The 23,191-nt window shown below is 39.4% G+C and overlaps 1 protein-coding gene across 1 annotated transcript in view; it reads left to right on the forward strand.

Annotated features, from left to right (window-relative positions):
• Positions 1–23,191, forward strand: part of ryr2a (ryanodine receptor 2a (cardiac)) — a 191,141-nt gene that overhangs the window by 92,309 nt on the left and 75,641 nt on the right. Inside the window, exons 39-54 of the mRNA XM_052102699.1 lie at positions 1,335–1,535; positions 1,683–1,788; positions 1,881–2,018; positions 2,127–2,400; positions 3,669–3,783; positions 11,611–11,743; positions 14,095–14,198; positions 15,206–15,341; positions 15,453–15,639; positions 16,374–16,488; positions 18,384–18,504; positions 18,616–18,785; positions 18,879–19,099; positions 21,050–21,140; positions 21,222–21,362; positions 21,557–21,720. Of these exons, the coding sequence (XP_051958659.1) occupies positions 1,335–1,535; positions 1,683–1,788; positions 1,881–2,018; positions 2,127–2,400; positions 3,669–3,783; positions 11,611–11,743; positions 14,095–14,198; positions 15,206–15,341; positions 15,453–15,639; positions 16,374–16,488; positions 18,384–18,504; positions 18,616–18,785; positions 18,879–19,099; positions 21,050–21,140; positions 21,222–21,362; positions 21,557–21,720 (2,417 nt within the window). The remainder of the gene's footprint in view (positions 1–1,334; positions 1,536–1,682; positions 1,789–1,880; positions 2,019–2,126; positions 2,401–3,668; positions 3,784–11,610; positions 11,744–14,094; positions 14,199–15,205; positions 15,342–15,452; positions 15,640–16,373; positions 16,489–18,383; positions 18,505–18,615; positions 18,786–18,878; positions 19,100–21,049; positions 21,141–21,221; positions 21,363–21,556; positions 21,721–23,191) is intronic.

The raw sequence follows: 23,191 nt of genomic DNA on the forward strand, positions 1-23,191 counted from the left end.
GCAAAACAATAAGTTTTGCATGCTCTCGCAATAATTTAGTTTCCCTCACAATAAGTTTTGCATTCCCTCACAATAGTTTGCATTCCCTCGCAATAAGTTTTGCATGCCCTCACAATAGTTTGCATTCCCTCGCAATAGTTTGCATTCCCTCGCAATAAGTTTTGCATGCCCTCGCAATAAGTTTTGCATGCCCTCACAATAGTTTGCATTCCCTTGCAATAGTTTGCATTCCCTCGCAATAGTTTGCATGCCCACGCAATAAGTTTTGCATGCCCTCGCAATAAGTTTTGCATTCCCTCACAATAAGTTTTGCATTCCCTCGCAATAAGTTTTGCATGCCCTCGCAATAAGTTTTGCATTCCCTCGCAATAAGTTTTGCATTCCCTCACAATAAGTTTTGCATGCCCTCGCAATAATTTAGTTTCCCTCACAATAAGTTTTGCATGCCCTCACAATAGTTTGCATTCCCTCGCAATAGTTTGCATGCCCACGCAATAAGTTTTGCATTCCCTCGCAATAAGTTTTGCATGCCCTCGCAATAAGTTTTGCATTCCCTCGCAATAAGTTTTGCATTCCCTCACAATAAGTTTTGCATGCCCTCGCAATAATTTAGTTTCCCTCACAATAAGTTTTGCATGCCCTCGCAATAGTTTGCATGCTTATATGCAAAACAATAAGTTTTGCATGCTCTCGCAATAATTTAGTTTCCCTCGCAATAGTTTGCATTCCCTCGCAATAAGTTTTGCATGCCCTCACAATAGTTTGCAATTAACAATGGTAATTCTTGTAGTTACCATGGTATTTGTAGTAAAACCATAATAACCACAAAATTATGATTTTTATTACCATCATTTTCATTTTCCTGCATTATTACTATGCAAGGTCACACAAAACATTTAAAAAAAAAATTGTCCTTCCCCTTCATCTAAGGGTGTACATACTTTTGTGAGGCGATTATGCTGTTAAAGTGATTAATTACATTTAAAAATATATTTCAGGGCAGTAAAAATCACAGCAATACTTTATTACTATGGAGGACCAAAAATTTCTTTATTAACGATAGATAAATAAATAAATAAATGTGTTTTCATAGAAGAAATTTACAAAAATGAAAAACAAATTCCATAGAAATATATTTTCAAATCTGACATAAATTAGTAGTTTTATTGAAAGCAATGTCACAATATAACAATATTAATCTATACATACAGTATGCTACTTTTATATTACTGTTATGCTACATTTTTGCAGGGATATTTGGGTGAAATATGACCCTGGACACGTTTTCATGCATTTCACTAATTACTGACGTGAAATTGTCTCTGTTTCATCAGATGTGTCACCTGCTTCAGTATCTGTGCGACTGTCAGGTGCGTCATCGTATCGAGGCAGTGGTCGCGTTCTCTGACGACTTTGTGGCGAATCTTCAGGATAATCAGCGCTTCCGCTATAACGAAGTGATGCAGGCGTTAAACATGTCTGCCGCGCTCACCGCACGCAAAACCAAAGAGTTTCGCTCGCCGCCACAGGAACAGGTCAGCTGCCATTCAGGGTCACATGACGGAGAGCACATCGAACATCTATTTCAAATATAACCCTTAAATGTCCTGCAATCTTCTAGAACATCTAATCTTTCCATGCAACATTAAAGTTATTGGTCCAGTTTGTTCACTGTGTTGCAGATCAACATGCTGCTGAATTTTAAGGATGAGAAGCAGGATTGTCCGTGTCCTGTAGACATCAGAGAACAGCTGCTGGAGTTCCATGAAGATCTCATGACTCACTGCGGTACACAAGACTCATAAAGGACTTTTGCTTTCCCATATTTCATGCACGATGTTTTGGATGATGTCATTGTGTCTCCATGTGTGTGTGTTCAGGCATTGAGGCGGATGATGATAAATCGGATGACGGTGATTTCACCATCAGAGCTCGTCTGATGTCACTGGTGGAGAAGGTGACGTACCTGAAGAAGAAGATGGCTGATTTACCAAAGAAGAAGAAACTGAAGAAGCCGAGTGAGTGTAAAGTACATCCCGCCGCTCTCGGCCGCTCGGATGACGTGATAAAAGACGGTTCAGTAAATGGTTCCTGTTGTGTGTGTGTGTGTGTGTGATGTGGTGTAGGCACTCTGCAGCAATTGATCTCAGAGACGATGGTCCGGTGGGCTCAGGAATCCGTCATCGAGGACCCTGAGCTTGTGCGTGCGATGTTTGTGTTACTTCACCGGCAGTACGATGGGATCGGTGGACAGGTGCGAGCGCTCCCTAAAACGTACACCATCAACGCCGTGTCTGTGGAGGACACCATTAACCTGCTGGCGTCTCTGGGTCAGATCAGATCGCTGCTCAGCGTCAGGATGGGTCGAGAGGAAGAGAAACTCATGATTCATGGACTCAGGTGATGCACGTTATTAATGGGTCCTTCTATAATTGAGGCTCTTTTCATTCATGTTCATTTATGATCGATTGTTTTGCTCTTTAGTCACTTACACTTAATTAAAGACATCAGTTACTCCACTGACACATTTTATGATTTGACATTCAAGATGGAAGTTTTTTTATTTCATTATTATTGTTGCATTGATAATATCTGATAACTAACAGACTTAGTACTGATGAAGCTTTCATAAAATAACTTTCATAACAACACTCATATAGAATCAGGAGGTACTAATGAAATTTCACTGAGGATATAATTGACCTTGTGGTTATGAACGACTCCTCACTGCAAATAAACATTAAGCTCATGAATTATATTTAATAAATTAACCTTATATATATTAGATTAATTTATTAAATAAATTAAGATAAATATACATATATTATATGTATTTATTAAATATAATTAGGATAAATATATATATATATATTAGATTAATTTATTAAATATAATTAGGATAAATATATATATTAGATTAATTTATTAAATATAATTAGGATAAATTTATATATTAGATTAATTTATTAAATATAATTAAGATAAATATACATATATTAGATTAATTTATTAAATATAATTAAAATAAATATATATGTATTAGATTAATTTATTAAATATAATTAAGATAAATATACATATATTATATTTATTTATTAAATATAATTAGGATAAATATATATATTAGATTAATTTATTAAATATAATTAAAATAAATATATATGTATTAGATTAATTTATTAAATATAATTAAGATAAATATACATATATTATATTTATTTATTAAATATAATTAAGATAAATATACATATATTATATTTATTTATTAAATATAATTAGGATAAATATATATATTAGATTAATTTATTAAATATAATTAAAATAAATATATATGTATTAGATAAATTTATTAAATATAATTAAGATAAATATACATATATATATATATATATTAGATTAATTTATTAAATATAATTAAGATAAATATACATATATATATATATATTAGATTTATTTATTAAATATAATTAGGATAAATATATATATATTAGATTAATTTATTAAATATAATTAAAATAAATATATATATTAGATTCATTTATTAAATATAATTAAGATTAATAATTAATATTGAACCAGTTTTTTTTAAAGTTGTAATTCTTTAAGCGGTGTGGTGTGTGTGATCAGATTCCTGTCTCACCTTTGACCTGTCTGTATGTCATCTGCAGTGACATCATGAACAATAAGGTGTTTTATCAGCATCCGAACCTGATGCGAGCGCTCGGCATGCACGAGACCGTGATGGAGGTGATGGTGAATGTGCTGGGAGGAGGAGAAACCAAAGTGAGTGACGCAGAACACAATTTCACCAAAGATCCTTCATCCATCTAAAACACATTGAGTGAGGTCATGATCTCATCAGTCCATGTGTGTAGCTGCCACACGACTCAATGAGCACAGTTGATTACACACATTTCATAGGACGTCTTGTTAGGGGTATAACAGTTATGACCCGGATCAGATATGGAGAAAGAAAACCAGGAGTCAGAAGTTCAATCAAAGAATCCAAAATTTACTGAAGAATAGTTTGCAGTGAAATTGGTAGAGCCAGAGGCAAAGTCTCACGAGGAGATCGAAAGCTAACTCATACCTTACACAAAATTTTACATCAATTATACCATTTGCAAGGATGTATATTCTATTATTTAACTCCTGATTGGCTAACAGAGCATAAAGTCACAACATATAGATAGCTATAGCACATCAACATTAATCAGCGCAATTGTCGTCCTGGATCGAGATTTACATCTGAAGTGACCTCGCAGATGGTCTCGGGCGTCTTCGAGTCTGCCTGCTGTGTCTCCCTGGGTTCAAAACCTGGGTAGAAGGTCAATACGCACACACAAAACACTGACGAACGACAGTGTTTCTCTGTGCACAAGGGAACCAGAGCACACATTTATCAGGTCATTTTAACCAAAACAGTGAGATAAGAAATATTCACCCCTCAGGCAAAGGAGAGGAAAGAAATAATAAGAGACAATTTACACTTCTACTTATTCAAGTGCTATCACATAGGATTTTAAATCATATAATTAGTCATGGACAGGTAAAAATCAACCACAGAATACATCTGGAACATATGTTTAACATTCTCCCTGGTGTCTCATCTCAAGCTTATTCCCAAGACGACCTTCAAGTCAGCCTCCGTGCAGAACAGAGAGAGAGAGAGGCTTCAAGGAATGTGCATGAAATCAAAAATTAACTCTTAACACACATATGATTCGAAGTATATTTCAGTTATGCATAAGAAAAATCAAATTGATTATGTGCGAATGCATATAGTTAATTCATCACTTTATTAAAGAAGTTTAAGCAACAGAATATAGATACATAGTGATCAATACATCTTTATATATGTATCAATATAACTGAAGAGACAAGGGATTTCGACCCTCACCCTTCAGTCCCCCGTTTTAGACCAATGTGGGGTCCAATACCGCCACGTCTGGTCTACCAAGTGAGGTCACTAAGGAAGGTGGAGTGGTAACGCATGCTTCCCTGATGGGTCACACTTGTCTCTTCACCTCATTGAGGACATGCTGGATACTAAAAATTCCCAGTCCCCACGCAAAGGCTCTCCCACTTCCACTCACAACAGGGCCTGGATGTTATCCTTCTTAAGTTTCTCTTTCAAGCGTCTCGTCAGTTTTCTCAGTCGGTACTCCTCCTCGGAAGGGTTCAAGTTACTGCAAGCAGACCTGCATACATAAGAAAAACAGAAACGAACACACATCCACACACACAGACAGACAACACCCACTCCCCATCCACCGACCTTTTTGCATAATGAGGGTAGTATCGGGATAATTTGGGGAGTGACCAAGCCAATAGGTCACTGTCTCATTTCCGTCCAGACGATAACAACGATCATTTACCTTTTGGTACATAGTCGGAATTAAATTTAGACCCTCAGTTGAATTTAGACATGGGTATTGTACCCATGATGGACGGTTATCGATCTCCTCGCAATCCCAATGCGTTGAAAACGCATGGAATCTCCCTGTCCAAATTGAAATTTGAATCCACATCAAAAATGATAAAGCGATCAGAATTAAAAATACCAACGAGAGCGGAAGTACCAATCGGATGAAAGCTCGTTTCACTTTCAGTCGTCTCTCACTACGCACTTCTTCTTGAAGAATTAGCAGCTTCAGTATGTCGTCGGTTTCAGCCATCTTTAATGATAAAACATTTGTTCTAGAATTCTAAAATTTTAACATACACGACAGACATTTAATGATCCCGAGGTAGTACGTTGTCACACTTTTCAAGTGGTTTCACCTGTGACCAATGTCTCCATACTGTACCCAAAACCCCCCTGTCCAGTAGAACAGAGGTGTTAGTGGTCAATACCACCTGATAAGGCCCATCAAATTTCGGACCTAAGGGGGAAACTATCTCCCGCCGTAGCATTACATTGTCACCTATTTCAGGCAAAGTAGGCATGTCTTTTTGCTCAAAATTATCTCGATCTGCTTGTCGTGTGCTAACACTAACCCATGTGTCTCGCAGACTGTCATCCAAAGCTTTCAGAGAATTTTGTAAAGCGTCTTTCAAAGGCCCGGATGGCCCCTCATGTTGCAAGGGGGCATCCCAGGGCAGCCGCATGTAGCGACCTGTCATTACCTCGAAAGGGCTGAGCTGTGTAGTCTTGTTGGGGCTGGCTCTCATGCTTAACAAAATCGCTGGGACAGCCGCATGCCACCCTTTCCCCCACTCCAACAATGTCTTTCTCAATGCAGTTTTAAGCGTACGATTAGTGCATTCAATAGATCCACTAGATTGGGGCCTAAATGGAATGTGAAAGTGTTGCCTCACCCCCATCAACTTCATGACATTTTTCATCACCTTCCCAGTAAAATGTGTACACTGATCTGAATCAATTTGTAAGGGCAAACCCCATCTTGGGAAAACTTCATTCAACATAATCTTGGCGGTTGCATCTGCAGTGCAGTTTCTCAGTGGAAATGCCTCAACCCATCTGGAAAACAGATCAACAATCATTAGAATGTATGTAAAACCTCCACTAGGGGGCAGTGGACCTATGAAATCAATTTGGAGGTGTGTCCACGGCCCTTGAGGTCGAGGGGCATGTCCTAAGGGAATTTTCAGCTTAGAAGAAGAATTAACCTTAAGGCATACTAGACATCTCTTACAAAAATCATTGCAAGAAACCCTCAGTCGGGGCCACCACCAGGTTTTGGAAATCATTGCATGTAGTTTTTCAGGACCTGCATGTGCCAAACCATGATACAAAGACATTAGTTCAGTTCTAGCAGAAACAGGACAAACAAAACGCTCATTAAAGTTCCACAGTCCTTCTGCATTTTTCTGAGCTCCTAATTTTGTCCATTGTTCTATCTCTTCAGGGTCATCCTCATCATAGAGTTTAAAAATGTCTCTGGGGGTCTCACTCTCCTGAGGAGCAAGAGCCATAACACTCACGCAAGTCTCAGTCCGTGTTGCAGCCTCTCTGGCAGCTGTGTCAGCAGCTCGGTTTCCTGTGGCCTCAGGAGAATTGTCCGTTGCATGTCCAGTGACTTTGATAACTGCTCCTGTTGCAGGAAGATCACAGGCATTCATAAGTTCTTTTACCTGCTGTTGATGAGAGATCGGCAGACCGGCAGTGGTTAGAAATCCTCTGCGTCTCCACACAGGGCCGAAGTCATGAACAGCACCATATGCATAACGGCTGTCAGTGTAAACATTGACTCGTTTCCCTGGCCATACTGCAATGCTCGTGTCAATGCGACCAGCTCAGCCACTTGAGCCCCTCCTCCTGAAAGAGAACCACAGTCAACAGTTTCACCATGTTCATTTACAACAGCCCAGCCAGTGAAGCGTTTTCCCTGTTCATGAAAGCTGGAACCATCCACGAACAACTTCATGGCATCAGAAAGTGGTTCAGATTGAAGAGGGCTCTGGCTGTCCGTCTCGATCAGTCGGGCACAGTTGTGTGCAGTTCCTTCTTCTGGAAGTAAGGAGGCAGGGTTGATAGCAGTTTCAATGTCAATATTTATATCCACATTTTTACTCAAGAGAGTGGCCTCCTATTTAGCTCGTCTTTGATTAGAGATAGAGCCTAAACGAGTGTTTGTTAACAGTTTCAAAATCTGGTGTCTAGTGTGCAGTATCACCTTCTGATGAGTCACAATGTCCTCTGTAATCTTTACGGCCCACTCTGCACAGTCGCATATCAACAGGCACGGATGCTGTCCTGCCATTGAAACAGGAATAGGAGCTGAATAATATCCTACCATCCAATAGGAGTTTCTTCCTGGAACCCGTTGACCCAGGGCCGCTGAATAGGATCGAGTTCCCACCTATGTCCATAGATGGAACGGCCTGCTGGCATCGGCATGACGTAATGCTGGGGAGGAAGCAAGAGTTTCTTTGATACTCACAAACGCCTCCTCCATCTCTTCAGTCCAGTCGATCAGCTCCGATCCAGGTTTTCCTCCTTTCAGCGCCTCTGTGAGTGGTTTAGAAAGTTCAGTGTATTCAGAAACATACTGGCGACAGTAATTCAAAAGACCCATTACTTGCCTTAGACCAGTAACCGTGTTTGGTTTTGGAAGTTCAATGATAGCTTTAACTCGTTCAGGAGTGATGCGTCTGCCGTGCACACCCACAATTTGCCCCAAATAAGTCACTTCAGGCAGTGCTAGCTGTGCCTTCTTCAAGTTAACTTTGAATCCCCCGTTTTGGAGGACATTCAAAACAGTCTGTACAGCAGTCAAATGTTTAAACTTGGTTGGACTAGCAATTAAAATGTCATCCACATATTGTAGAACAACAGATCCGTCATATTCAAGTTGTTTTCTTACCGGATCAATGAAGGATGCTAGTACCTGATGAAACAGTGTGGGTGAGTTGCAGAAACCTTGTGGCAAACGACTCCATGTCCATTGGCGACCCCTGCTGGTGAAAGCAAATCTGCCTTGATCCTCCTTGGCTAGGGGACAAGTCCAAAAACCGTTAGAAATGTCTAAAGCAGTAAAAAGACAATGTTCAGATCCTATCTCATGTAGGATAGTTGCGGGGTTGGCCACCAGAGGGTGCATTTTCTCAGACATTGAATTCAGAGAAGTGTAATCAATGGTCAAACGCCAGCTCCCATCCGGCTTTTTGACAGGCCACATAGGAGAGTTAGTGGGGGAAGCACAGGGGATCACAATTCCCCGTTTGCATAATTCATCAACAACCGTGTCAGCCCCCTCTCGGGCCTCATTTTTCAAAGGATATTGTCTTTTAGCCTCATGCAAAGGGCCCGGGATGCTCAGTGGCTGAATCTGTGCTAAACCACAATCATATTTATCTTTGGCCCATATATCAGGGAATTTGGAAATTATAAACTTCCACTCAGAGCGAGTCTCAGTTAGACTAACAGATCCTGCCACTGCACATTTCTGCTCATGGTGGGGGCCACTCTGAGATAAGCGAATGGTTTCATTGCAGCCAAGCACTAGCTTTGAAATGTTAAGAAGATTGCTAGAGACTGATCACCTCAGACCACATTTTGACATAAATGCTCCTATACTTTTGCTGTGTTTCACGCCTGCATTTATTTAGCCCAATCTGTTGCTTTAATGCATTCTCTCACACAGGGGCCCACATCTGCTCACAGCAGACCACATTCATTTTCATTGTGTTTTTTTTTTTTCAATGAAAGTGAATGGTGACTGAGACTGAACGCTCTTTGGCCTTGATCACTGATAAAGTGTCTCAGTGTTCCCTGCTATCAAAGTAGAACTGCATTTGTCTTTCTGTCAGGCAAGCTGAGAGCGCACACACTTTTTCCCAGAAAATCTTATCACATTTCACAGTCTCAGTTTTCACACACCATTCATAAGCCCACTGCGGTTCAAATTTAGAACAACATATTTACTTCCAAAGGAAGTAAGGGTCAAATTTAATTCACACATTCAATCTCTGGCCATTAGAGGTACCGGACATGATGGTGAACACAAAAACACATGTTTAAATGTTCTACCCTTCTCCTTTGACTCATACTCTAAGGGCACTGTGAATTTTTTTACAGCATTTTTCTGCCTTTTCACAAACAGCCTCGAAACCCTCACTCAAACTACACAGATCACAGCCGACTTCCTGCCCAATAATTTTTGCCACTCTATCACGCTGGGCAATCAAACTAGACCATCCGTCCATCATATTTGGAATTGCCTTTTCATGGTTTAACGGTATACCACCCAGTTTACAAATCCATGAATAGGCAAACACGGATAAATATTTGGCCCTATCATGTAGGATAGCTTTTTTGTTCTGCAGCCAGTCAGAATCAAACCCCTGACTGACCATTTTCTTAATGAGTTGTGCACATTTCTTTGAGCTGTTTACAGCATATGCCCTCCTCGTTTTGGTCAGAACTACTCAGAAAATTCCCTTTATCAGACATTTTTCTTGGTCACAGTTGAAAATCACTACCGAAAAGATTTTAGCAGCCAATATTTTACGCGGATAAATTAACTATAGCAGCAACAATACTGGATTTCTACCAATTTCACCACAAAGTATTCTTCACAAACATCCTGGTCACATAAACTGATCCATACCAATTAGGGTCACAATTTATTTATTTACTTGGGACCGCTCCTGATGCATCCCTGGCAAAACAATCCCTATTGTATTTTATTTTATTTTATAACTAATATCTGAATCCCTAACTGCCTGATTCACTAAGCTCGGGGTACCCCTATCTGAGCTGGAAGAAATTGAGCAGGTTTACGGTGCCACTGGACCTCCAGTCCAGGGACGCGTTTCTGCTGGGGTGGTGCTACACCAATGCCCACCTGAGCCCCCCACAGAGCACGTATCACTTGCGCTGTTTGCTGTTTTAACACTTAAACAGCTCTCTCAGCGACCTCTCTTCACACGCCTCGTCGGAGTGAAGCTGTCCCGCTCCCCTTCAAAATCTCTTCCAGTCAGACAGCCCTAACAATTAATAAAAGCTTCCTACCTTGTTAGCTGATTTGCCAGAGATGTCACCACAGAGTGATTGCCTGCAAATCCTCCACCAAACTGTTAGGGGTATAACAGTTGTGACCCGGATCAGATATGGAGAAAGAAAACCAGGAGTCAGAAGTTCAATCAAAGAATCAAAATTTACTGAAGAATAGTTTGCAGTGAAATTGGTAGAGCCAGAGGCAAAGTCTCACGAGGAGATCGAAAGCTAACTCATACCTTACACAAAATTTTACATCAATTATACCATTTGCAAGGACGTATATTCTATTATTTAACTCCTGATTGGCTAACAGAGCATAAAGTCACAACATATAGATAGCTATAGCACATCAACATTAATCAGCGCAATTGTCGTCCTGGATCGAGATTTACATCTGAAGTGACCTCGCAGATGGTCTCGGGCGTCTTCGAGTCTGCCTGCTGTGTCTCCCTGGATTCAAAACCTGGGTAGAAGGTCAATACGCACACACAAAACACTGACGAACAACAGTGTTTCTCTGCGCACAAGGGAAACAGAGCACACATTTATCAGGTCATTTTAACCAAAACAGTGAGATAAGAAATATTCACCCCTCAGGCAAAGGAGAGGAAAGAAATAATAAGAGACAATTTACACTTCTACTTATTCAAGTGCTATTACATAGGATTTTAAATCATATAATTAGTCATGGACAGGTAAAAATCAACCACAGAATACATCTGGAACATATGTTTAACATTCCCCCTGGTGTCTCATCTCAAGCTTATTCCCAAGACGACCTTCAAGTCAGCCTCCGTGCAGAACAGAGAGAGAGAGGCTTCAAGGAATGTGCATGAAATCAAAAATGAACTCTTAACACACATATGATTCAGCGTATATTTCAGTTATGCATAAGAAAAATCAAATTGATTATGTGCGAATGCATATAGTTAATTCATCACTTTATTAAAGAAGTTTAAGCAACAGAATATAGATACATAGTGATCAATACATCTTTATATATGTATCGATATAACTGAAGAGACAAGGGATTTCGACCCTCACCCTTCAGTCTGAATAAAGTGTTGAAGTTTGTTACTAATGTGAAATGAAGCTTTAATGATCTTCTTTTGTGTGTTCCGACCGAATGCTTTCTTTTCTAGGAAATCACGTTTCCTAAGATGGTGGCGAACTGCTGTCGTTTCCTGTGTTACTTCTGTCGCATCAGTCGTCAGAATCAGAAGGCCATGTTTGATCATCTGAGCTATCTGCTGGAGAACAGCAGCGTGGGACTCGGTAAGACCAACGATCTGACGAAACTCAGATGTTCTTGAGGTGAAAGTCTGTTGTGTTTATCTGCAGAACTTACGTTTCAATCCTTTTCTTTTTCCATGAGGTTCACTTATATTAAGGTTTCTTACACCTAAAAACAGTTAGAATATAGTTTTTTTGATCTGTTCTCTGATAAACCAACAGACTACTGCTACTGTCCCTTTAAGACTTCTTCTGACCCGTCCTTCAATAACAGCCTCTTTGCTGCTGTCCCTTTAAGACTTCTACTGACCCGTCCGTCAATAACAGCCTCTTTGCTGCTGTCCCTTTAAGACTTCTACTGACCCGTCCGTCAATAACAGCCTCTTTGCTGCTGTCCCTTTAAGACTTCTACTGACCCGTCCGTCAATAACAGCCTCTTTGCTGCTGTCCCTTTAAGACTTCTACTGACCCGATCCTTCAATAACATCCTCTTTGCTGCTGTCCCTTTAAGACTTCTACTGACCCGTCCGTCAATAACAGCCTCTTTGCTGCTGTCCCTTTAAGACTTCTACTGACCCGTCCGTCAATAACAGCCTCTTTGCTGCTGTCCCTTTAAGACTTCTACTGACCCGTCCGTCAATAACAGCCTCTTTGCTGCTGTCCCTTTAAGACTTCTACTGACCCGTCCGTCAATAACAGCCTCTTTGCTGCTGTCCCTTTAAGACTTCTACTGACCCGTCCGTCAATAACAGCCTCTTTGCTGCTGTCCCTTTAAGACTTCTACTGACCCGTCCTTCAATAACAGCCTCTTTGCTGCTGTCCCTTTAAGACTTCTACTGACCCGTCCTTCAATAACAGCCTCTTTGCTGCTGTCCCTTTAAGACTTCTACTGACCCGTCCGTCAATAACAGCCTCTTTGCTGCTGTCCCTTTAAGACTTCTACTGACCCGTCCTTCAATAACAGCCTCTTTGCTGCTGTCCCTTTAAGACTTCTACTGACCCGATCCTTCAATAACAGCCTCTTTGCTGCTGTCCCTTTAAGACTTCTACTGACCCGTCCGTCAATAACAGCCTCTTTGCTGCTGTCCCTTTAAGACTTCTACTGACCCGTCCTTCAATAACAGCCTCTTTGCTGCTGTCCCTTTAAGACTTCTACTGACCCGTCCGTCAATAACAGCCTCTTTGCTGCTGTCCCTTTAAGACTTCTACTGACCCGTCCTTCAATAACAGCCTCTTTGCTGCTGTCCCTTTAAGACTTCTACTGACCCGTCCGTCAATAACAGCCTCTTTGCTGCTGTCCCTTTAAGACTTCTACTGACCCGTCCTTCAATAACAGCCTCTTTGCTGCTGTCCCTTTAAGACTTCTACTGACCCGTCCGTCAATAACAGCCTCTTTGCTGCTGTCCCTTTAAGACTTCTACTGACCCGTCCTTCAATAACAGCCTCTTTGCTGCTGTCCCTTTAAGACTTCTACTGACCCGTCCTTCAATAACAGCCTCTTTGCTGCTGTCCCTTTAAGACTTCTACTGATCCGTCCTTCAATAACAGCCTCTTTGCTGCTGTCCCTTTAAGACTTCTACTGACCCGTCCTTCAATAACAGCCTCTTTGCTGCTGTCCCTTTAAGACTTCTACTGACCCGTCCGTCAATAACAGCCTCTTTGCTGCTGTCCCTTTAAGACTTCTACTGACCTGTCCTTCAATAACAGCCTCTTTGCTGCTGTCCCTTTAAGACTTCTACTGACCCGTCCTTCAATAACAGCCTCTTTGCTGCTGTCCCTTTAAGACTTCTACTGACCCGTCCGTCAATAACAGCCTCTTTGCTGCTGTCCCTTTAAGACTTCTACTGACCCGTCCTTCAATAACAGCCTCTTTGCTGCTGTCCCTTTAAGACTTCTACTGACCCGTCCGTCAATAACAGCCTCTTTGCTGCTGTCCCTTTAAGACTTCTACTGACCTGTAAAGTTGTTACATTGTAACAGCGGCAGAAGAACACTTGATTGGTGTTCCACACGTCATGTTACTTTGTTTCAAGGTTCTGATGTCAGAGATGTGATACAATGTGATTTTAAAACAGGCTGTTTTTGCAGTTCAGTATAAATAAATCCTCTCTGGAAGAAATTAGTGTTCTGAAACTTCCAGTATGTGTTCATTGTACATCAAACGATCAGGTTTCATGGCACTAAACACACGTCCAGCGCGAGAGACCGAGTGTGTACTTATAATAACAGAGTGCTGACAGGACTGGATTAATACGTCACTGTGTGTGTGTGTGTGAGCTTTAGATCTGTATGTGTGTGTGTGTGTGTGTGTGTTCACTCAATGAGCTTTAGATCTGTATGTGTGTGTGTGTGTGTTCACTCAATGAGCTTTAGATCTGTGTGTGTGTGTTCAGCGTCTCCCTCCATGCGAGGTTCGACTCCTCTGGATGTCGCTGCTGCATCAGTGATGGATAATAATGAACTGGCGCTCGCACTGAGAGAACCCGACCTGGAGAAGGTACGAATCTCTCTCTTCTGAAAATCTGATTGGTTGAATCGTTCTGCTGCGGAATACTGCTGTGAGGTCAGAGGTCATGAGGAAAGGGGCAGTTTGTTCAGGAAAACATTATTCACAGTCTGTGACAGATGTTTAGACTCGACGTCCTCATCAAAGTTTATATTGGAATCATTTCATGTTTTGGGGCTTTTGTTTTGTGTTTTTGTTTGGTTAGTTTTTGTTGGGGTTTTTTGTTTTAGTTTTTTTCTTTTGTTTTGTGTTTTTTTATTTGTTAGTTTTTTGGTATTGATTTGGTTTTTCGTCTTTTTTGTTTAGTTTTTTGCTTTGTTTTTTATTTGTTTAGTTTAGTTTTTGTTTTGTTTGTGTCTTTTTTTATAGTTTTTTGTTTGGTTTTTGTTTTGCTTTTACTTTTTTGTTTGGGGTTTTTGTGCTGTTTTTTTGGGTAGGGGTGTTTTTTTTTAGGTTTTTTTGTTTTGATTTTGTTTGTTTTGTATTTGTTTTGTGTTTTTTTGTTTTGTTTGTTTTTCGTCTTTTTTAAGTTTTTTTTTCGCTTTGTTTTTTATTTGTTTGGTTTAATTTTTGTTTTGTTTGTTGTGTCTTTTTTTAAAGTTTTTTGTTTGTTTTTTGTTTTGGTTTGTTTTTTGTGTTTTGCTTTGTGCTGTTGTTTGGGGGTCTTTTTCATTTTTGGTTTGTTTTTTATTTGTTTTTTTTTTTAGAATACTTTTTGTTTTGTGTTTTTGTTTGGTTTGTATTGCTTTTATTATTTTTGGTTGGGTGGGGGAATTTTTTTGTTTGATTTTAAATTTTTATTATTTTGACATATTTTATGAATTTATAGAATCAAATGCTTGTAAAAACGTTGTTGTGGCATTTGCAGTCATGTTATAATACAGACATATCACAGTATTTTTCTTTCATTTGTTTGATCTAAATGCTTCATTCTCTTTGTTAAATGACTTCCCATGTTTGATTTACTCTTCATAATGTCCTCTGTGTGTGTGTCACAGGTGGTCCAGTATCTGGCAGGTTGTGGTCTTCAGAGTTGTGTGATGCTCATGTCTAAAGGTTATCCAGACATCGGCTGGAACCCGGTAGAGGGAGAGCGATACCTCGACTTCCTGAGATTTGCAGTCTTTTGTAACGGTTTGTGTCGTGACAACTTACTATTAGACATACAAGACATTTGAACTTTGTTACTGCTTTTTGTGTAAACTTTCTGTTAATGTGTGTTTGTGCTGATTTTACTCGTATCAGGAGAGAGTGTAGAGGAGAATGCGAATGTGGTGGTACGGCTCCTGATTCGACGGCCGGAGTGTTTTGGTCCCGCCCTGCGCGGTGAGGGCGGGAACGGACTGCTGGCAGCGATGGAGGAGGCCATAAAGATCTCGGAAGATCCCAGTCGAGACGGACCATCACCCACCACAGAGGAGAACAGAACACTGTACGAATTAAACACACACACACAAATACACACACAGACACACACACTCACACACATACACACAAATACACACACACATAAACACACACAGACATACATACACACACACATAAACTCACACACACAAATACACACACATAAACACACACAGACATACATACACACACACACATACACACAAATACACACACACACAAATACACCCACACACACTCACACACAAATACACAAACACACACACACACACACACACATACACACAAATACACACACACACACACACATACACAAACACACACAAACACACACTCTCACACACACACACACACTCACACACAGACACACACTCACACACACACTCACACACACACACACACACACACACACACACTCACACACACTCACACACAGGCACACACTCACACACTCACACAAGCACATAAATACACACACAAACACACACACACACACACACACACACACACACACACAAATACACACACACACACACTCACTCACACAAAAACACACACACACTCACACACACACACACACACACACACACACACACACACACACACACACACACACACACACACAGTTTCTCAAGCAGCCCATCAGATCTGCAGTACTTCATTGGAAATGAAATAAGTTTGTAGGTTTTCAGAGTGTCTCCTCTTTATGTGTGTATGATTGTGTTTGTGTTGATATTATCTATAATGTATATGTGACAGTAATGATGTCACTGAGGAAGAGGAGGAAGATGACACCATTCACATGGGAAATGCTATCATGACCTTCTATGCTGCACTGATCGACCTGTTGGGCCGCTGCGCTCCAGAGATGCACGTGAGTTTATGTGTGTCTGTTTTCTTTGTGTGATATATATCTGTATTTACCTATATTACCATTTTTATTCTCTCTCTGTGTCTCTCTCATTATATCTATCTCTTTGACTTTGCTTCTCTCAATTTCTCTCTTTCAATCTCTCTCTCTCTCTATCACTCACTCACTATTTTTAATCTATCTATCTTTCTAGAACTTCCTAGCTACATGTTAAAACAGGCTAGCAACACCTCACAACATGTTAACAACATGCTAACACATGCTAATAATGCCTAGCTACATGCTAAAACATGTTATCAATGTCTAACAACATGCTAACAAAATGCTCAAACATTCTAATAATATCTAGCTACATGCTAAAACATTTTATCAATGCCTAACAACATGCTAGCTATATGCAAACACATGCTATCAATGCCTAACAACATGTTAGCAACATGTTAAAACATGCAAATAATATCTAGCTACATGCTAACAATGTCTAGCTTCATGCTATTACATGCTATCAATGCCTAACAACATGCTAGCAACACATTAAAACATGCAAATAATATCTAGCTACATGCTAAAACATGCTATCATTTACATATTTACATTTACATTTATGCATTTGGCAAACGCTTTTATCCAAAGCGACTTACAGTGCAGTTATTACAGGGACAATCCCCCCGGAGCAACCTGGAGTTAAGTGCCTTGCTCAAGGACACAATGGTGGTGGCTGTGGGGATCAAACCAGCAACCTCCTGATTACCAGTTCAGTGTTTTAGCCCACTACGCCACCACCAATCTCACAATGCTACATGCTACCAACATGCACACACATGTTATCAATGCCTAACGACATGCTAGCAACATGTTAAAACATGCAAATAATATCTAGCTACATGCTAACAATGCCTAGCTACATGCTATTACATGCTATCAATGCCTAACAACATGTTAGCAACACATTAAAACATGCAAATAATATCTAGCTACATGCTAACAATGCCTAGCTACATGCTATTACATGCTATCAATGCCTAATAACATGCTAGCAAAATGCTCAAACATTCTAATAATATCTAACTACATGTTAAAACATTGTAGCAATGCCTAGCTACATGTTAAAACATGCTATCAATGCTTAACAACATGTTAGCAACATGCTAAAACATGCTAATAATGCCTAGCTACATGTTAAAACATGCTGTCAATGCCTAACAACATGTTAGCTACATGTTAAAACATGCTATCAATGCCTAACAAAATGCTAGCTACATGAACACACATGTTATCAATGCCTAACAACATGCTAGCAACATGTTAAAACATGCAAATAATATCTAGCTACATGCTATTACATGCTATCAATGCCTAACATCATGCTAGCAACACATTAAAACATGCAAATAATATCTAGCTACATGTTAAAATGTGCTATCAATGCCTAACAACATGCTAGCAACATGTTAAAACATGCTAATAATATCTAGCTACATGCTAAAGTCAGAAAACTTAAAAAAACGTACTAAATGCTAGGTAGTACTAGGTAGTGTCTTTATGCATTTTATTATTCTTTTAATTTTATTTAATTGTCTTATTTTAATTTTTATTCTGCATTCTGTATAGCTGTTTAAAGGAATCACTCCATAAATGAAGATTTACTTAAATGATATTATCTTTTATTGATCTACTATATATTGGCTAATATTTGAAGCACATAATATCAGAGATGCTTTTTCCCAATTCAACCAGTAAACCATTAATATACCAGTATTTACAATTAAACACTATTTTCTATGCCAAGTCACAAAAATGATGTTCAGGGATGTTCTTCATGTGTGCAGCTGATGTGATTAAATCTGCTGATCTCAGATCAGTTACGTGATTGATTAATGGAGTTGATTTGTCTTCAGTTGATCCACGCGGGGAAGGGAGAGGCCATCCGTATCCGAGCTATCCTGAGATCTCTCATTCCCATTGAAGATCTGGTCGGAGTGATCAGTATTCCGTTCCTGATGCCCACTTTAGGGAAAGGTCTGCTGAAAGTCTGATATACTAAAACGCTAACGTCAATATTCTGGTACAAAACAAATAGTGGAGGAATTGACCCTCTCGCAGATAATAACTTAGTAACTGTGTCTTCAGACGGGTCTGTGATCGAGCCGGACATGTCCGGAGGCTTCTGTCCGGATCATAAAGCCGCCATGGTTCTGTTCCTGGACCGAGTTTACGGTATCGAGGATCAGAACTTCCTGCTGCATCTGCTGGAGGTGGGCTTCCTGCCCGACCTCAGAGCCGCTGCCTCATTGGACACGGTAAATTGGATGGTCTCTCTGATCACTTCAACAGCAGTTAGTGTCATGCTGACCTTTGACCTTTGACCTTTGACCTCTGTCCTCTGCCCCCAGGCCGCCCTGAGCGCTACAGACATGGCGTTGGCTCTGAACCGGTATCTGTGTACGGCTGTTCTGCCGCTGCTGACCAAATGTGCTCCTCTGTGTGCGGGGACGGAGCCGTTTGCGTCCCTCATCGACTCGCTGCTGCACACCGTCTACAGACTGTCGAAAGGCTGCTGTCTCACCAAAGCGCAGCGAGACGTTATAGAGGAGTGTCTGCTCGCTGTGTGCGGGTGAGGGCACGTCCACGTAATGAAACTTCATTCGCAAGACATATTTTCGTGTGTTTAAGCGTTGATATTGGTGACATATAATTTTTTCTCCTCCATGAAAGTGTTTTTAGGAAGACACTGGCTGTAAAAATTATTTTTATGCATGTTTTATTTTGGGGTGAATTTTTCCAAAACGTTACAAAATTGCAACATTTGCCAATTTTATTTTTATATTTACAAGCATTTATTTAGTTTTTAAACTTATGAAGACTATCGATAGTGATGATATATATAATGCAGTATACTTAAAATACAATGGATACTAAAAAACTCTATTATTATTAGGGGTCAAGCCCCAAAGGACCCCAAATAGACCCCTATTTTTTTTGTTAGTGTTCCTATTATTATTATTATTCCGCTCTTGATTCTATGGGTGCCCATAGAACTGCTTGCGGGAAAGTTATGAAATTTGGCATACCGATAGAGGACAGTCTGATCTGTTACCACTGCAAATTTGGCGTCTCTACCTTAAACCCTCTAGCGCCACCAACTGCCCAAATTTGCACTCACGTTTATGTTAATAAGTTTTGAACCGTGAGTCCTAGAAAGAAAAAAATAAAATATTTATATATTTCTTTTTTGTTTTTTTGTTTTTTATTTTCTTTCTAGGACGCACGGTTCAAAACGTATTAACATAAATGTGAGTGCAAATTTGGGCAGTTGGTGGCGTAACACGCAAAGTTGCACTTGAGGCTGCATCTACGCAACGCTTTGAGGCATTGGGACGCAACTTGGTACGTGTCAATAGGCCTCGAGGTAATCTGCAGATTTTTGGCGCACCGCCCCCTACTGGCCACACATTTTTGCTTATAACTTCTGAACAGTTTGTCATAAAATCATAAAATTGATCTCATTAGATTCAGTGGGGTGTAGCGAGTCCAACAATATGACAAATTCTTATGTCGGCCATTTTGGACATCGGCCAATTTTTATTTATTTAAAAAATGCTGTATTTTACCAACAACTTGGCGTATCGTTACGAAACTCGGTATGTGTCTTTGGCACCATGATCTGAAGGGATTCAAAAAGTTTCAGGACAGTGCCACCTTGTGGTCAAAAATGGTAATGCTATTTCTAAAAATGCTAATAGCTATTGACTCCTTTCGCCTACTGTCATGAGACTGGTCTTGATAGATTCCGTGGTTCATGCCGAGAACAATGATACCAATTATGTCATGATCGAGCAAACTTTCTTTGGGACGATTGGGATGAAACTTGGTACTTGGTTACCTGCAGCGTTTTGGAACATTGCCCCCTACAGGTCACAAATCATTAAATTGGTCTCATTAGATTCAGTGGGGTATAGCAAGTCCAACGATATGACAAATTCCTATGTAGGCCATTTTGGACTTTGGCCATTTTGAATTTAGTTCACTTGGTTTGTGTCATCACCATTAGGCCTTGAGGTTATCTGCAGCATTATGGCGCACTGTCCCCTACTGGTCAGGAGATAGAAAAATGGCTATTTTGGCTTATAACACTTGAACGCTTTCCTGCATGATAATCATCATGTCCAGATACTACATGAGCATTTATTAAGCATTATTTTAAAATAAATAGTTTTTTTCTGATTGAAAGTTTACTTTTTCTAACTCCTCATACACTGTTCATTGGCCTCTAACCAAAAACATGTCACAAATCTTCTTTTGCTGCTCATGGTGCTGAAACTTTACCCCGGTATTGCTGCTTGCAGCTATTTTTATTATTATTATTAGTTCTAGTAGTATTTAAATGACAGAACTGTACAGAAAACAGCTGAAAATTATTTAAAAATTGTTTTTAATGTTCCATTGTATGAAGATAGAAAAAGTTTGCCCGCTGAAAATTATTATTGTTTTTTTTTTGTTGTAAATGTTGTAATTCTGTGTGGGCTGTTGTACGTGTGTTTAATGTGTATTTGTGGGTTCACAGTAAACTGCGGCCTTCTATGATGCAGCATCTACTGCGGCGTCTGGTGTTTGATGTCCCTGTGCTGAATGAACACACAAAGATGCCGCTGAAGGTTGCAGATTTATTTCACATGATTCTACAGTTTTAAGATATACCATTTGATTCAGCTGTTGATTAGCGTGTCCTCTCACAGCTCTTGACCAATCACTACGAGCGCTGCTGGAAGTATTACTGTCTGTCCGGCGGGTGGGGCAGTTTTGGTGCGGCGTCAGATGAGGAGCTTCATCTCTCCAGAAAACTCTTCTGGGGAATCTTTGATGCTCTGGCTAGAAAGGTACAACAGAGATGAGCCTGTTTCACACTTCCTGTGTCTGCAGCACGTGAGCGTTACAACAACGTAACTGCAACATTGGCAGAACTGAGGCTCTGAGGGGTGGTGGTGGCGTAGTGGGCTAAAGTGAAGTATAAAAGTTGACAAAACAGCCAAATATGTTTATTTTTTATGCTTAATGTGTAACCTGTTTGCAGAAATATGATGTGGAGTTGTTTAAGTTGGCTTTGCCGTGTCTGAGCGCGGTGGGCGGAGCTTTACCTCCTGATTACATGGAGTCGAACTATGTGGCCATAATGGAGAAACAGTCATCGATGGACACCGACGGAAACTTCAACCCTCAACCAGCCGACACCAGCAGGTGAGTCACCACTGAAGCTCTGTTTATTAAAACATTCTGCTTCTCACAGCCACATAACAAACCTGCCTTTACAACCTACTTCAAAGGGGTCATGACATGTTTTATTATCTTAATACTTTCATTAAGGTTCACTTGTAATATTAGTACATTTGATCATATACAGTATTTGTGAAACATGATCGTTTCCATCCTCATTCCAACCCTCTGTCTGGAACTCTCGGTTTTGGTGCTGCTTTTCCTTTAAGACTTGTGAGGACACGCCCACTGTTCTGATTGGCTCTCTGCTCTTAACTGACCTGCTCTGCTCACTGCTGCTGGGCGGGGCTACTGATATGATTTAAGGTAAAGAATTATGTGTTGTTGTGGAGGCGGTCAGATGCAAACGTCTATCAGTGTGACATCACAATGTGGAGGAAGTAGAGAACGAGTCGTTTTGGCCGATTGGTTTCAAAGAAAGTTTTGAGTTCTGAAACGTGCAGTATGTTTATAGTACAATGACCTCATATATGTCTAAAGATCATGGACAATTGATTCCTCATGTCATGACCCCTTTAAAGCAGTTTTTTGATGCATTGTAGGAACAAATGTTTTTCTGATGTATTTCGACAAAGTGAAAATGCGCAAAATAAAATTGCGACATTTGCCGCCTTCTGACCGTTTCCATTCAAAAGGCCTTTTATGGTAAAAACGATGTGCGTGATGACGTCATGCCTAAAAATACTTAATTAATAAGACATTTTTTTTCATTTAATGCTTTTTTCGTTTAATGTTTGACGTTGTTTAATTCAAAGCTTTTATCATTTGTTAATTAATTTTTTTAATTTAATGCTTTTTTCATTTGTTAATTAATTTTTTTAATTTAATGCTTTTTTTCGTTTGGTAATTAATTTTTTTAATTTAATGCTTTTTTAATTAGCTAATTAATTTTTTTAATTGAATGCTTTTTTCGTTTGGTAATTCATTTTTTTAATTTAATGTTTTTTCCGTTTGGTAATTAATTTTTTCAATTTAATGCTTTTTTCGTTTGGTAATTCATTTTTTTAATTTAATGCTTTTTTCATTTGGTAACTTTTTTTATTTAATGCTTTTTTCATTTGGTAATTAATTTTTTTAATTTAATGCTTTTTTCATTTGGTAATTAATTTTTTTAATTTAATGCTTTTTTCATTTGGTAATTTTTTTTAATTTAATGCTTTTTTAATTTGTTAATTTTTTTTATTTAATGCTTTTTTTTTCGTTTGGTAATTAATTAAATTTAATACAGAGAATTTTGCCAGAAATTTTTCAAAAGTAAAACTAAACACTAATTTAATAGAATTGAGTGTTCCAAAAAAAATCTCCAGTATTGTGTATTTATTTTTTATTTAAAACATCTTTATGCACAGAAATAATGTGTTTTGTATTGTGGGATAATTCCATGAATTATCTATTATTTTGAATAGTGTGTAAAAGCAACTTTAATAAATAAACG

Source organism: Xyrauchen texanus, chromosome 33 (genome assembly GCF_025860055.1).
Source record: "Xyrauchen texanus isolate HMW12.3.18 chromosome 33, RBS_HiC_50CHRs, whole genome shotgun sequence".
NCBI classification, from domain to species: Eukaryota; Metazoa; Chordata; class Actinopteri; order Cypriniformes; family Catostomidae; genus Xyrauchen; species Xyrauchen texanus.